Source organism: Schistocerca americana, chromosome 8 (assembly GCF_021461395.2).
Source record: "Schistocerca americana isolate TAMUIC-IGC-003095 chromosome 8, iqSchAmer2.1, whole genome shotgun sequence".
Taxonomy (NCBI): domain Eukaryota; kingdom Metazoa; phylum Arthropoda; class Insecta; order Orthoptera; family Acrididae; genus Schistocerca; species Schistocerca americana.
Window position 1 is genome coordinate 510196698 of NC_060126.1, and position 16817 is coordinate 510213514.

Sequence of the window (16817 nt, forward strand, 5' to 3'; positions counted from 1 at the left end):
GCCAGCCATAGCGCCATCTGGTTTCTCCCTTCAAGCCAGACCAGTTTCGTTCTTTGTAGTTTTTTCGTTTGACGCTTATTTCGCGAGACATTTGGCCCGGTCACTATCAGTGGACCACCCTATATACACTTTTTAAATTTAAGTCGACCGTCGCAGTGCACTGCACAACGAAACCAACAATGAACTTTTACATCTCTAGAGGAGCGCTCAGGAAGACTCTTCCGAGTGCATCGCATGAAACCACAGAGCCCAATGTTTGGATGCTACGGCAAAGACAGTTTCGTTATCTGTGCCCCCGCGTATCTGGAGTGGTTCAGGTCAGAGGTCGCCTATCTGGTGAGGTCAGCTGTCTGGCCGCGCGAGGCCATACGGTTCACTGAAGCCTCAGTACAGCTCGAGATCCGTGGGCTGAAGAGGGACGGAGGAATTTCCACACACAATGGAAGTAAGTTGGCACAGCCCACTGCGCATGACGCTTGCGCAAACTAGTGCAGTCAAGCTGGCTCCGTCTTACCGCCTGATTGCGTTTAATGTACTCAAAAGAGGTTCTGGTGGAAGTCGAGGTGGTGGGAATGGGTACGTAACTTGAGAAATGTCGCGTGTTAGATCTCGAGAAACCTGAGTAGTAAAATGCGGTAGAAAGATACAGGAAACGTATTTAAATCTTTTTCTTCTTTTCTTCGTGCCCTTGTCACGGATCTGCGCGGGTTCAGCATGGTGAGTAACGGATTTTGCATGGTTAGTTTCAGGGATTAGCCCTGGGGACGGAATGTGTATATACCAAACGTCTGCGTTTAGTGTTGTTTATATGAAAGTGAGTGAAAGTTATCTATAATGCTGTTCGTTGGTAAGCACATCAACTGATAACTGCTAAACCGATTTGGCCAATTTTTTAATAAAAAAGTTCGTAGTAGTCCGAATAAGGATTTAGGGAAAGACAAACTGGAAAGTTTGCCCGGAGTAATGTAAAATTCTGGAAAACCTGAAAGTACTTTTTCTATGGGATTTTTGAATGAACTCAAGAGCATAAATCACGATTCGGACGGTGGACATGAGTAATTTTTATTTTGTTTTGTTCGTTATGGAAAAATTATGAGGAAGAAAAATTCGGGACGCTAAAAAAAAAAAAATTTTTGTACGCACTGACGATTACAACTGAAGATAGGAGCGACATATTCGATTGAGTCTTCTATCTTCTCTTCGTTATGCTCCCAGGATGGAAGGAATTCAGTGGAATGTATTTTACTGCTCTCGTTCTAAATACGTGTTAGTGCTACGTTTTATTTTGTTAGATAGCTAAGTGATACGTGTTTCTTTTTCTTCTTCTTCAGATTTTCCGTCTGTAGTAATTGGTAGCTATATAAAATTTAATTTATTAAAATACAGTTAATTACAAATTAAAAAATGTTGCCCTTCATCGAACACTGCTTTTTATGAGCGCACTGTTCGGTAAATTTCAGTAATCATAAACTTGTGGATTTGGATTAAGTAAGTAGAATTGTTGTATAATTTGTGTCTTGTATACTCCTAATGCCTGAAGAGCGCGCTCTGCAAAAAAATAAAATTTAATAGTAACATTTGTCGGGACTTTAACAGGAAAAATCATAATATTAATACGTAAACATTGAAAATTGAAGACCAGTTTTTAAAATTAATCATAAAAGAGGTCAACGAAACACACATATAAAGATACTTTGCCGTAAATGTGCACAAAAAATTATTTGTGTACGTAGCCTTTAAGAGAGGTAAAAGGAAACATATATACACATTAGAAAAGTTTGCCTCTTCCTCTTACGCTGCTACCAGGTTCTACTTCGCTTACTGATAACGTGCTATGGTAGAACGAAGTGCAAAAGTGATAACGTTTCACGAAATCGCATTCTACGGACGTTCGTATTTAAATGTTGCGGATTGTTCAGCTGACGTAACACACGGATGCCTGGCAACTACAGTGCCCTAATTGCTAGCCTGTTGATGTTTTCAGCAGCGGAAAACAAAACGTCACAGTAAAGACGCCTTCAGAGCAGCACAGACTGTACATAACCTTGTTTACTGGCGTCGTGTTTTCGCTTACTTTTGTCTAAGAGTAAACGGGACTGAATTTGTATTCATTTGCCACTGCTGCCGCAAAATTTCAACTGAAGTTCTAATTTTCAATTTCTGCATTTTGAATAGCTACGACTTCCCTTATTATCTGAGAACTACATTGTTTTAGGCTAAGCCTCGAAGAAGAACGCTAACGGGTCAGACTGAAAGACGAAGAGCTAAAGAGAAACAAGTTTTGCGTAGACGAAGCAATATGAGTCAGTGGAAAAATGCTCCAGTCGGAGCACAGAAAGGCGGATGCGTTCCTCTTTAAAAGACTCTGACAGAGAAGTGGGGAAACGGCTGCGTCAACTTTCTTGCCGTCTTCCTCACCAAACATTTTGGCGTGCGGACGTATTTATTTATTTATTTATTTATTTATTGTTCCGTGGGACCACATTTAGGAGAAGTCTCCATGGTCATGGAACGAGTCAATACATGAAATTATAACACGATTGTAGAAACAGATAAAATGAAATATAAGAAACATATTCAGGCGACAAGTCGTTAGTTTAAATAAAGAAAATCAAGAATGTAACACTGGAATTTGCTTAATTTTTTAGCTCTTCCAGGAGCTCCTCGACAGAATAGAAGGAGTGAGCCATGAGGAAACTCTTCAGTTTAGACTTAAAAGTGTTTGGGCTACTGCTAAGATTTTTGAGTTCTTGTGGTAGCTTATTGAAAATGGATGCAGCAGAATACTGCACTCCTTTCTGCACAAGAGTCAAGGAAGTGCATTCCACATGCAGATTTGGTTTCTGCCTAGTATTAACTCTTGGGAATAAGCTAATATTGCTAACAACAAACGACATTAAAGAAAATACATACTGTGAGGGCAATGTCAAAATTCCCAGACTATTGAATAGGGGTCGACAAGAGGTTTTCGAACTTACACCATACATAGCTCGAACAGCCCGTTTTTGAACCAAAAATACCCTTTTTGAATCAGAAGAATTACCCCAAAAAATAATACCATATGACATAAGCGTATGAAAATATGCGAAGTATACTACTTTTCGTGTTGAAATGTCACTTATTTCAGATACTGTTCTAATGGTAAATAAAGCGGCATTTAGTTTCTGAACAAGATCCTGAACATGGGCTTTCCACAACAGCTTACTATCTATCCGTACGCCTAGGAACTTGAACTGTTCCGTCTCGCTTATAACATGCCCATTCTGTCTGATTAAAATGTCAGTTCTTGTTGAATTGTGGGTTAGAAACTGTAAAAACTGAGTCTTACTGTGATTTAGCATCAGATTATTTTCCACAAGCCACGAACTTATATCATGAACTACATTATTTGATAATGTTTCAATATTACACACAAGATCCTTCACTACCAAGGTGGTGTCATCAGCAAACAGAAATATTTTTGAATCACCTGTAATACTAGAAGGCATATCATTTACATAAATAAGAAACAGCAGTGGCCCCAGCACCGACCCTTGGGGAACGCCCCATTTAACAGTGCCCCATTGGGACTGAACATCATTACCACTCTCAATATTGCGGAGGATTACCTTTTGCTTTCTGTTCTTAAAGTAGGAGGCGAACCAATTGTAAGCTACTCCCCTTACTCCATAATGTTCCAACTTCTGCAGTAATATTTTGTGGTCAACACAGTCAAAAGCCTTCGTTAAATCAAAGAAAACACCTAACGTTCGCAACCTTTTATTTAATCCATCCAAAACCTCACAGAGAAAAGAGACTATAGCATTTTCAGTTGTTAAGCCATTTCTAAAACCAAACTGTACATTTGACAGCAAATTATGTGAATTTAAATGCTGCAGTAACCTTGTATATACAACCCTCTCGATAACTTTAGCAAACACCGATGGCATAGAAATAGGTCTATAATTGTCAACATTATCCCTGTCTCCCTTTTTATAAAGTGGCTTCACTACCGAGTACTTTAATCGGTCAGGAAACCGACCACTCCTAAAGGAAAAGTTACAGATATGGCTAAGTACTGAGCTAACATACGTGGAACAATACTTCAGTATTCTGCTAGATACCCCGTCATATCCATGAGAGTTCTTGGTCTTTAGTGATTTAATTATTAACTCAATCTCCCTCTTGTCAGTATCATGGAGGAGCATTTCAGGTAACAGTCTCGGAACACTTTTCTCTAAGAGCGCTATATGATTCCCTGTTGGGACTAGGTTTCTATTTAGTTCACCTGCTATATTCAGAAAGTGATTATTAAATACTGTACATATATGTGACTTATCAGTAACACGGACATCCCCACTATGCACTGATTCTATATTCTCGACCTGTCTCTGCAGACCAGCCACTTCCTTTACGACTGACCATATGGTTTTAATTTTATCCTGAGACTTAGCTATTCTATCTGCATACCACATACTTTTTGCCTTCCTAATAACTTTTTTAAGCACCTTACAATACTGTTTGTAATGGGCTGCTGCATTTAGATTTTGACTGTTTCTAACGTTTTGATATAATTGCCACTTTGTTCTACAAGATATTCTTATCCCTTTAGTCAGCCACCCAGGCTGCCTGTTTGTGCTAGTACCCTGTTTTGAACGTTCTAACGGAAAGCAACTTTCAAAGAGCACGAGAAAAGTCTTGAGGAAAGCATTATATTTATCGTCTACTGTATCAGCACTATAAACATCTTGCCACTCTTGTTCCTTGATAAGGTTTACAAAAGTCTGTACAGCAACTGGATCAGCTTTCCTAAAAAGTTGGTAACTATATTTAACATGTGTTGCAGCACAAAAATCTTTTAGACTTAAAATTTGTGCATCATGATCTGAAAGGCCATTCACCTTTTTGCTAACAGAATGCCCTTCTAATAATGACGAATGAACAAAAATATTGTCTATGGTTGTTCTACTGTTCCCTTGCACTCTCGTTGGAAAGAATACGGTTTGCATAAGATTATATGAATTAAGGAGGTCTACCAGCATCCTTTTCCTTGCACAATCACTTATACAATTAATATTGAAGTCACCACATATAACTAACTTTTTGTATTTCCTATAAAGTGAACCAAGAACCTCCTCTAGCTTTAGCAAAAATGTTGTGAAATCGGAGTCTGGGGATCTATAAATAACAACAGTAAGAAGTTTAGCTCCACTAAATTTAACCACACCTGCACAACATTCAAACACCTTTTCAGTGCAGTACTTTGAAACATCAATTGACTCAAATGGGATACCGTTTTTCACATACATGGCTACTCCCCCACACCGCAAAGAGCTCCTAGAAAAGCTGCCAGCCAACCTGTATCCTGGTAAAGGAAGCCTCTGAATTATCTCCTTATTTAAGAAGTGTTCAGATATACCAATAATTTCAGAGTCAACATCTATAAGCAGTTCACTAACTTTATCTCTAATACCTTGTATATTTTGATGAAATATACTAATTCCCTCATTAATCGGATACCCAAGCTTTGTAGAAAGTGGTTTCTTTGTTAGAGAGACTTCCCTTAAGCAGGAATACCTATCAGCTGACTTCAATCTAAAAAAGGTACAGCTCTAACACCAACAACTACCGGAATTTTCCCATGAGTGATCCCACCACCCCCACCTATGCTGTCACCTATAAGTTTTGCCAACCTCCCCTTCCCATACCTGTTGAGGTGCAGGCCATGTCTGGTGAAACCCGTCCTACTGATAGACTCCACCGACACCACTGAAATGTGACTCATGCCTTCCGTCATCAGCGCACCCCCAAGTCTCATGTTATTACGCCTGACGGCTGTATTAAGATGAGGCCGATCGTGACGCTGAAACAGTTCCACAAAATGCACATTCGTGTTGCCAGTCTGAGTGGCTATCTTTTCCAGGTCACCATCTATGTCATACTCCCCATCCCTATCAATACTATTACCAGCCCCACCCACAATCACTACCTGATCCTCTTTAGTAAAATCCCTACATAACACCCCTATGTTAAAAGTCACCTGAGCCAATCCTGCATTAGGCTTCACAATGCTGGTGACCTGGTACTCACTCCCCAAAACTTCCTGCAACTGCTGGCCTACACCTCTACCATGAGAACTACCTAACAGCAGAACCTTCTTCTTTCTCTTAGACTTTGCAACTGTCCTAGCCACCGTAACTGCTGAGGTCTGCTGCATACTTCCTACATCTACAGCTACTAGAGATTCCTCTCCACTAGACTCTGACAGTTGGTCAAATCTATTACAAACACCAATAGTAAAACTATCTGAAAATCTCCTTCTCCTAGCAGATCTCTTGCCAACAGCCAGCTCCCATTCCCCAACCCCCTTCTCCCTCCTCATCCTATCTAGCTCCTCCTGTGCGTTTTTCAACTGCACCTGAAGGGCACAGATCTTACGCTCCTGCTCCTCTATCAACTTACTCTTGCTACATAACCTGCAGTTCCAGGAGAGGATCTCACCAGAATGCCCACAGGCTTCCCCACTGCATTCCCCCCAGTGAAAATACTTCGAACAAGTCTCACACCGCAATCCACTACTCACGAACCTACGGCAAAGCCCACACTTCTCACTCATGGTAAAATTTTACAATTATTGAAACAAGAAAACAACTTTATCTAAGTTCCGCAACTACAATAAGAAGATGTTAAAAACTGACTACAATTATCACAAACTTGCTCTACAAGGGAAGTAACTACTATTATTGACAGTATTAATTAACAACAAATGAGAATATAACAAAATACTAACACAGAAAGAAAATCAAACGTCTAATGACAGTAACGAAACTGAAAGCAGTTCGCAAAAATTTCTTCTGAAGTTATTTCACCGGAAAACACCAAGAACACCGGTTGAAGACTACTAAAGTTCCTAAATAAACTACTATACACAAACAATTAATTAGTACTTAGCTTTCGATGCGCCGCTACAGCTGCAACTGGTCAGCGCGGAATGTAAACACGGGTAAGAGGTTAAGTTGCTCGATACGAAACACTCACAAATATCAGGCCACAACACAAGAAATGCAGAGGTGAATGAAGAAACCACTAATAAGTCACTTACATAGTAAATATTATCACAAAAACAGTTAAAATGTATATCAGAAACATAAAAATAGATGAAAACTTAGAGAGCGATCTCTTTTTCCCAGTCTCTCTTTGTACTTCAGCTTTCACTCCCTCTGACTGCCAGTCTTTATGCTCGTGTCTCCCGCATTGTCTCTCCAGTTGAGATTTACAGTCCATCCCACTGCCAATGGTTCCTCTCTCTCTTACACTGCCTCCTTTTGTCATTCTCTTCCACTGTCACTATCTCCACGATACTCAGCTCTATACCCTCGTGCTTAAAATTTTGGACGTTTGTGGTCTAGAATGACGTCGACGTTCTGATTGATCTTAAAGACATACCAATCGGCCGGGGCTTTGGCTGGGCCAGACCACTTCAGGAAATGTCGTTCTCTACAAACCATTGTTCCACATAAGCTGCATTAAGACAGGGTGCATTGAATACACTAAGCAGATTCAGAAGGATGTAAGTTGCAGTAAGTACTGGAAGATGAAGAAGCATGGAGAGCTGCATCAAACCAGTCTCGAGACTGAAGACCACAAAGGTTCCTCTGGTTCCAGATCTTGAGGGATAATGAGCTGCCATTCTTGTGCAGACAACCACATCCCTCACTAAGAGTATTCCCAGGAGAGTTTGAGATCTTCTAAAGCCAAAAAGCCGACACAGTATATATTAATTTACGCTGATAATAGGCTTTATCAGTGCACATATCTTCGTTACGTACCAAAAAATTACAGTCCCTCTGAGTGTCTTTCTGTCTGTGTGTAAAGGCTAACCTCAGGAACTGCTGTGGCGATATTGGTGCAGTTTTAACTGATAGACTGATTCACCAGGAATATTTCCGTATACAGTTTGTTATCGCTACGCCAGACGATTCGACCTGCCGTATAAACTGGATGAAGCGAAATTTGCGCCCTCGGGCTTCGCAGCGCGATTTCTCATACACGAGCGATAAAAAAATGTCTGTCACAAAATTTCGTCCGGCGGTACATTCGCAGAAAAAGGTCGTTAAAGAGTGGCAATCTGGCAACACTTGTGACCCCATGTATGGTAAGTATCTCTGTCATCAGATGTTAATCTGCTGTACAGTTGGTGCAGTGGATAGAGTTTTGAGTTAGCTTCCAGGAGATCGATGGTTCGATCTTGAGGTATATGCTTTTTATTTGGTAAATGTAGTCCAGGTGGTACGGTGTCTAGCATCAAAAATCGTCAACAGCGACTGCAGCGGGTTCGCTAGAAAACATCTGCACTTACATACTGCAATCGTAGAAATGGAAGCTGTGAAAGAACCCCTTTCCACGTCGTGGGAGTGAATTTATTCGCCCCACTTCATCTACCAGATGCGAAACCTGCTTTCTCTGTACCCTCCTCCAATGGTCCCACAGATTAGTACCAACTACTATTCTTGCCTCATTCAGGTCCATTACATTTCATTAGTGCCTTATGTTACCAGTAGGACTGGAAACGTGCTTTGTGAATCATGTCGAAACTCGGTTACTACGAGGGCAGTTCAATAATAATGCAACACATTTTTTTTCTGAAACAGGGGTTGTTTTATTCAGCATTGAAATACACCAGGTTATTCCCCAATCTTTTAGCTACACAACACTATTTTTCAGCGTAATCTCCATTCAATGCTACGGCCTTACGCCACCTTGAAATGAGGGCCTGTATGCCTGCACGGTACCATTCCACTGGTCGATGTCGGAGCCAACGTCGTACTGCATCAATAACTTCTTCATCATCCGCATAGTGCCTCCCACGGATTGCGTCCTTCATTGGGCCAAACGTATGGAAATCCGACGGTGCGAGATCGGGGCTGTAGGGTGCATGAGGAAGAACAGTCCACTGAAGTTTAGTGAGCTCCTCTCGGGTGCGAAGACTTGTGTGAGGTCTTGCGTTGTCATGAGGAAGGAGAAGTTCGTTCAGATTTTTGTGCCTACGAACACGCTGAAGTCGTTTCTTCAATTTCTGAAGAGTACCACAATACACTTCAGAGTTGATAGTTTGACCATGGGGAAGGACCCCTTCAGCGTCCCAGAAGACTGTAACCATGACTTTACCGGTTGAGGGTATGGCTTTAAACTTTTTCTTGGTAGGGGAGTGGGTGTGGCGCCACTCCATTGATTGCCGTTTTGTTTCAGGTTCGAAGTGATGAACCCATGTTTCATCGCCTGTAACAATCTTTGACAAGAAATTGTCACCCTCAGCCACATGACGAGCAAGCAATTCCGCACAAATGGTTCTCCTTTGCTCTTTATGGTGTTCGGTTAGACAACGAGGGACCCAGCGGGAACAAACCTTTGAATATCCCAACTGGTGAACAATTGTGACAGCACTACCAACAGAAATGTCAAGTTGAGCACTGAGCTGTTTGATGGTGATCCGTCGATCATCTCGAACGAGTGTGTTCGCACGCTCCGCCATTGCAGAAGTCACAGCTGTGCACGGCCGGCCCGCACGCGGGAGATCAGACAGTCTTGCTTGACCTTGCGGCGATGATGACACACGCTTTGCCCAACGACTCACCGTGCTTTTGTCCACTGCCAGATCACCGTAGACATTCTGCAAGCGCCTATGAATATCTGAGATGCCCTGGTTTTCCACCAAAAGAAACTCGATCACTGCCCGTTGTTTACAACGCACATCCGTTACAGACGCCATTTTAACAGCTCCGTACAGCGCTGCCACCTGTCGGAAGTCAATGAAACTATACGAGACGAAGCGGGAATGTTTGAAAATATTCCACATGAAATTTCCGGTTTTTTCAACCAAAATTGGCCGAGAAAAAAAATGTGTTGCATTACTTATTGAACTGCCCTCGTATTTGTATGTGTTATCACCATGGTCCCACAAATTATGCCTTTCAACATTGAGTCTGATAACCGCATGTTATTTACTATGCATTATTATTATTATTATTATTGTTATTATTATTCTATCGATGGGATTGTGGAAACATCACGTCTGTTACCGTTAGTGAAACAGTGTAATTCAAAACCGATCATTTCACGGCTAACGCTGTGGGGATGAATCACGCAGAGCAATGTCCGTCTGAGGGGTAATGCGTGTGAGATGGACCAGCCCGCAGGACTGACGGCGTGTTTATACTGTATGCTCTGTTCGCCAGACAGGGACTAGTTGCGAGCGGCGACTCCAATGTACGTACATGTATAGACGTATAGAATTTTCTCATTGTAAACCTCTAAATCAGTGTGGCACATGTATGGCATACACAAACGATGAATATTTGGATATGCTTCTGGTCCTTGGTGCATCTGATAACCGGGCTGGTATTGCTCGTGAATATGCTGTTAGGTATCCTCGCCAATGCTATCCAGATAAAAATGGGTTTCGTCGTCTGGAGCTGCACCGTCGGGAGTCAGGTTCTCTCCTTCCACCACCGGATGACATGGGTCATCCACGGACTCGCCGTACTCCAGCTACTGAGTAGCTATTCTGGAGGTCTTACACCAAGAACATCAGCGAAGTACACGTAGCGTAGCAAGACCAGCTGCGTGTCTCGCAAAGCGCGGTCGTTATGGGGCTCCGGAAAGGCTCAAAATCATGAAAAGTCCAATTTTTACTTTTTTGCGTTTTCTGAATCTGAGGACTATTACCTTTTAATAGATATATAATTTATTCAATTCCGAAGACTACAACTATTTTTAAATTTTTTTTGAAATGTGTTCTACATGGGCGTGACCCACTGTGGCGCTGTTAAACTGCTGTCAAATGGTGTTATTATTAACGTCCGTGTTCATCAGGTACATTTTAGCGATGTGAGATAAAGTATGTGTTGTGGCTAACCTGTGATGGTTCAATATATATCGCTGGTGTGATTGTCGATTGTTTCATGTTTATTTACTCTATCGTTATCTCGAAAATATTCGTAATTAATTCTGTTTCCTGAGTCTCTGTTTTGTTGAAGTATAATAATGAGTAAAAGTAAAGTTATTAGAAGTCCTCTGAAGGCTTTTAAGAAAAGGAGAAATGTTGGAAAGCCAAAGGTATGTGTTATTACTGTAAACAATAAAGACGATAACCAAGTGAGCGAACCTAACCTCTCAAGTACACCTGTCCATAGCAGTCAAAGTGGGAAAGAAAATACTTCACAGAAGAAGCTTGGTTCAATGAGTGAAAACTATGAATGTTTTAAGGGCGAATCGGATGTGAATGAAATATTTGATAGGTCGGTTCTCAAAGAAATTTTTTCAAACTGTGTAAGATGTATTCATTGTAGTGAAGTTGGTCTGGAACTCTCCATAATAAAGCACGTAGGACTTGCTAGTGAAATACAACTGAAATGTGATAAGTGTTCATACATGACCACCTTTTGGAACAGTGTTGCAGTAACTGCAACTGAAGAAAATCGTAGCAAAATCTACGAACACAACAACGAGCGATGCTTGCTTTAGACAAGGAACGCCTTCGGGCTGCAGACAGGGCTGTAAAGAGTCTAGAAATACAAGCAAGAGTAAACAGGAGGAGGAACAAGAGGAAGCTGGAGGAGGAGTTTGCAGAGGATGAAGATAATCCATCCTATGGACCTGGAATGCACTAAAAAGTTAATCCAATCTTTGTCGCTCGATTCCCAAAACTTTTATTTTCTCATACTAATTACAAGTTTTCTAAGGATCTTCCAAACATATTTGTTTCAAACTTTCAGTAAATGTTACACAGTACCTTCTGCATAATTTAACACAGCCTTTTTCCAAAAAACTGTGTATTTTTGAATATATAAATAAAAAATTGCAAAAAAATGTTGTGAATTTTCATTACAATTGAAAAAAAAATCATCTTTAATAACTGAACTAAAATTTTGTAAAATCCCTGTGTTAAGTTGTAGCCCATATTCCAATAAATAATCTGTAAAAAGTTCAACTTCCTACCTCAAATACTTTGTGAGGAAAGATGTAATTTATAAGCGTTATTTTAACATTGCAAGTATAGGGCGTTCCGGAGCCCCTTACCGTGCTGCACGAGCACGGGCTGCACCCCTGTCGTTATGCTCTCACGCAACACATGCAACCTGCAGGTCGCCATCAGCGGATGCAATTCTGTGAATGGTTCCAAACAGCGAGCCAACAGTGACTTTGGTAACACCGTTATATGGTTGGATGAAGCAGCATTCACTTGTTAGGGTGTAATCAGCCTGCACAATGCCCATGTTGCCTGACCGGTTGCCTGCACGAAGGTATCATGCATTCCTATCAAACTACCTGCCTGACGCGCTGGAATACGTTCCACTGCATGTTCTGCAGAGAATATGGTTCCAACATGATGGTGCACCTCTACGCTCTGGAATTAATGTGCGACAGCATTTGGATACAACATTTCCAGAAAAATGGCTCGGACATGGAGGTCCAGTTGTATGGCCACAGCGTTCACCTCAACTACATCCCCTGGAGTTCTTCCTGTAGTAGGGACACCTGAAGGATCACGTGTACTCCTATTCCGCCGACGAATGTGAAAGAATTGGTGGCGTGTTTTCATGCTGCTCTTGTTATGGTGGACGCAGCTTTGCTGCGAAGGGTCCAGAGCTGTAAGATCCGGCTGCTGGCGCTATGTTTGGACGTGTAGGGAGGCCGCTATGAGCATCTGTTGTTCTGAGGACAACGTATTCTGTTGTGAAGGTCATGCGGTCATTAATATGGACATTATTATAGTCACTGGTTGCTAATGTGCGACGTCTGAGTGCTCATATTACGTGTAGTATAAATGACAAGAAGATGTTGTGTTATTGTACTGCGCTATCATCCTTAGCATCTCGAAATTGATACAGTTTTTGTAGTTATTCTGTCCTATAACAGGTCATTTGTTTGAACTGTGTATTTCTAATTTGACTAACCACGTATTTGTTATGTTCAGCGTTGCAAAATGTTGTGAATTTAGGATACAGAATGAAATTAGCAAATAAAAAATGCGCCCTATCACAGGATCGAACCCTCGATGTCGTGCATGCTCTCGCGTCCGTCGGCCGTCGTAATTTAATATATTATTATTATTATTATTTTGATTGTTGCCGATTTACGTGGTGGGCCTTAATAAAAATGATATTTCATTCAATTTTGATTTACGATCACATGCTTTCGTCAAGTTCTCCTTTTTAACAATATTAGTGTTAAATTATTTGTTACGTTAATGAAAGTTAGACTGGCTGAATCTTAAAACATGATCGTATAAGTTGAACAATGGAATAAACTTTTCATATTAATTTCCTCGGCTAGTCAGTTCACTTTAAAGCAAAAAATCTTTAGTTATTGATTACAATTGCGGCCCACACACGCATGGGAGTACTTTTTCTTACCTCCGTTAACCACTGCATTGTAGTCGGAGTCCTGGCTCTGGCTCTCGGCTGTTGTACTGAAAATAAGAACCTTAAAGCTACGTATTTTCTGCACCGTCGGGCAGCTGTGGAGAAAAATGTATATTGTGCTAATAGCGGGCGAGTATTTCGCTTCCGCTAAATTTTAAAAGTAAATATCGCCACGTAATGGCGTCGTTGGCTGCATCGGCCGCTGCGATTGTTGAACTGTAAATTACTCGAATGCAGGTTAATTCAAGGAAGGCAGACATGAAATCGGGATCACCTCTTACAAATTAAAAGTGAACAATAATATTAAATCAATATATTATCTGCTTAATTAGAACAAATATGCTTACATTTGCCAGCACTCGCAAGATGTCCGTCTACACGCAATCAAGACAAGAGAAGAAGTGAACACGACTAAAAAATTAACAAAAGAGCGTATCTTGTCGTCTCTTTAGATCATTTTGTTATATTTCTTTGCCCTCGAAACTTACACAGAGAAATTATTATAATATAGAGAAAAATGTGTGTTCGCCTGAGCGGCTAGTGTCCACTTATTATCCAAATTTTAAATGTCTCTTCTTTATAAATACCGTTTTTTAAGTTTTTTCGTAATATAGCACCGGAGACGCTATAATGCTAACCCAAAACTTTATCCACTGCTCCAACTGTATAGCACGACTGACAGAGATACTTACCCTACATTTGGTTACAGCGTTGCCAGATTGCCACTTTGTAACGGCCGTTTTCTGCGAATGTACTCACCGGCCAAAATTTGGTGAGGTATATTTTGTTATCGTTGCCACGTGAGGAGTCGCGCTGCGATGCCCGAGTCCGTGAATTTCGCTTCACCCGGTATAATGGCGATGAAAATGTTTGCATTGCAAGGTCGCACTAACCCCTTACTTACTTGTAGGCAAGGGGTTAGTGCTGTTTAATAATTACAGTCATTAGCCAAGTGAAATTAGCAGCAGACTATTGACTGTCCCATAAAATTTCATGTAAACTGCCAAACTTCAACTACCTGCAGCCAGGATGGGTTTAAAAGCCAACGCCTGGAGAATGAAATGAGACATCGTTCTCCTATCAATTTTAAATAAAATTTGGATATCTTATCTACTTTCATGCACAACATTGCATGACGTGAAATCAACCGAACACAAAAAATTTACATAATGCGTTTTTACTTCTGAAAACACTTACAAATTTCTTGCAATGATTTACTTAATTTGATTTAGCTCAGTAAGTATGACGAATTATGAAAAGAAGTTCAATTCTTTATTGAGCGAAGATATTAGAATGTAAGATGGGCAAACGTGAACTTTTTTACCAAATAGTTTTCTTAAAATTGGGTGATGGATATTCCACAATGATCAGAACACGCTGTCGGCACAGAACGCTGCGAGTGCGTATGTAGCAGTCAAATTGTTAAACGCAACACATCACTCATGCTATTAGATGTGTAACACTTGCCTGCTAATTGTTTCCTTTTAGCGTGTAAGAGTGTGTGTTTTAATAATACATAGAAAACGTAGGTTTATGGATCTGTGGTAATGTTTATACAATTTTTTTATCTTTTAAAAGCCATGATTTTCTTTTATAAGTTCAGTGTGTGTTTTGAAAATTCGGTGGTAACTGCGATGCACTCCACATTCTCTTCTTTGAATACAGGTTCTCAAAATTTATGTAACATGGTTTTGCAAGAGCGAAGTTCTCTTCCTCCCATGGAATCACATGCAAGGTTCCCCAAAACACATGCAGGTTACTTTTCACCACCACTGGCTAACTTACAGCTTAAGGTCCACTTGTTAAAGAAAGTGGTTTGATTTCTGTAGAAAAATAAAACAATGTAGTACCATATATAATGTAGAGATGAGGACCGAGCATGTAAATTGCATACGTGCATGTTCAAACAACGCCGGCCGCGGTGGCCGTGCGCTTCTAGGCGCTCTAGTCCGGAGCCGCGCTGCTGCTACGGTCGCAGGTTCGAATCCTGCCTCGGGCATGGGTGTGTGTGATGTCCTTAGGTTAGTTAGGTTTAAGTAGTTCTAAGTTCTAGGGGACTAATGGCCACAGCAGTTGAGTCCTATAGTGCTCAGTGCCATTTGAACCATTTGTTCAAACAACTCTCTGGGTGACCCCTGTACCAGACAGTCGGAAATGTGGCTAATGTGTCCCAGCCTTGTCAAATCCCCATCTTCTACACCGACTCATCTCCTCTGAGATCCTCCTTTCGCTAAGGATGCACAAGACTCAGCCCTCGGCATGGGGTCGGGCTGGGGGGGGGGGGGGGGGGGGAGGGTGTCTGGCAGCCTCCGTGAGGGTGGTGGCACTACTGTGGTTCCTCTCCTCTGTCTTCCAGATGCGTAGTGACGCTCGCACTCAGGAGCGCACAGCCAGCCACTCCAGACTGCACTACTTCAGTCAGCCAGTGATGCCTTTGTGGTGAAACCCAGCACATGTGGAGTGTTTTTTTAAATAAATATGACGCTGAGAATTTGCTTCATATACGTCAGCATCCAATGATTCGGGTAGTACATGAGGTAATAGTAATAGTAGTAGTAGTAGTAGGTTTCTAAGGGACTCGAAGCTCCCGTGACGATCTCACATGATTCCTCCATATGCTCCTGTCTTGTGCTGACTCTTGTCAGTTATTTATTCCCAATCTTTCGCATATGCAATCAATTTCATTGCATCAAGTACTCCTGGATCTCGCCCTTGGTCTTTTGCCATATGGCTTCTCCCTGAGTATTCTTAACACAATTCGATCTTCTTCCATTCTCATCAGATGTCCAGCCCATTGCAGCCTTCTAGCATTTATTATGTTTACTATCGTTGGTTGTTGTGGTAGCTCGTGGATTTCTATGTTGTGTCTTCTCTTCCAGAATTGTGATTCATTGTCATAATATGGGCCAAACACTTTTCTATAAACTTTATTCTCAAACACTTCTAAATGGTGGTGTTCTGTTTTCGTTAGGCTCCATGTTTCTGCCCCATAGATTAGAACTCGTCTGATGATTGTATTATATAACCCTGTTTTAGTTTTCCTAGTCAGCAGTTTGGACCATTAGAGATTTTGTATTGCATAATAGGCTCGGTTAGCATTTTGCAGTGTCGCTTTTATTTGTACCTGTCTCTGATTCTGATCATCTATCAATCATCCCAGAAATTTGAACTCTTTAACACGCTCGAATTTGTGTTCACCAATTATTATATGTCATTGCTTATCCCATTGATCTCCACATCTTTGAACTATCATGTATTTCATTTCCTCGTCATTTCCTTTCAGGCCAGGTCTTGATGCTTCTGTTGCAAGCTCCACAAATAATTCCCTAATCTCCATTTCACTGCTTCCAATGAGTAGTAAGTCATCTGCGTAAGCTAACATGTTAATTTTGCTTTCTTGGAGGATCCCAGCAG

At 41.1% G+C, this 16817-nt stretch overlaps 1 protein-coding gene across 1 annotated transcript in view; it reads left to right on the plus strand.

Annotated features, from left to right (window-relative positions):
• The first annotated feature begins 334 nt into the window (after positions 1-334).
• LOC124544654 (UDP-glycosyltransferase UGT5-like) overlaps positions 335-16817 on the plus strand; it is a 100225-nt gene continuing 83742 nt past the window's right edge. The window contains exon 1 of the mRNA XM_047123268.1: positions 335-445. Coding sequence (XP_046979224.1) covers positions 440-445 — 6 coding nt within the window. The 5' untranslated portion in view covers positions 335-439. The remainder of the gene's footprint in view (positions 446-16817) is intronic.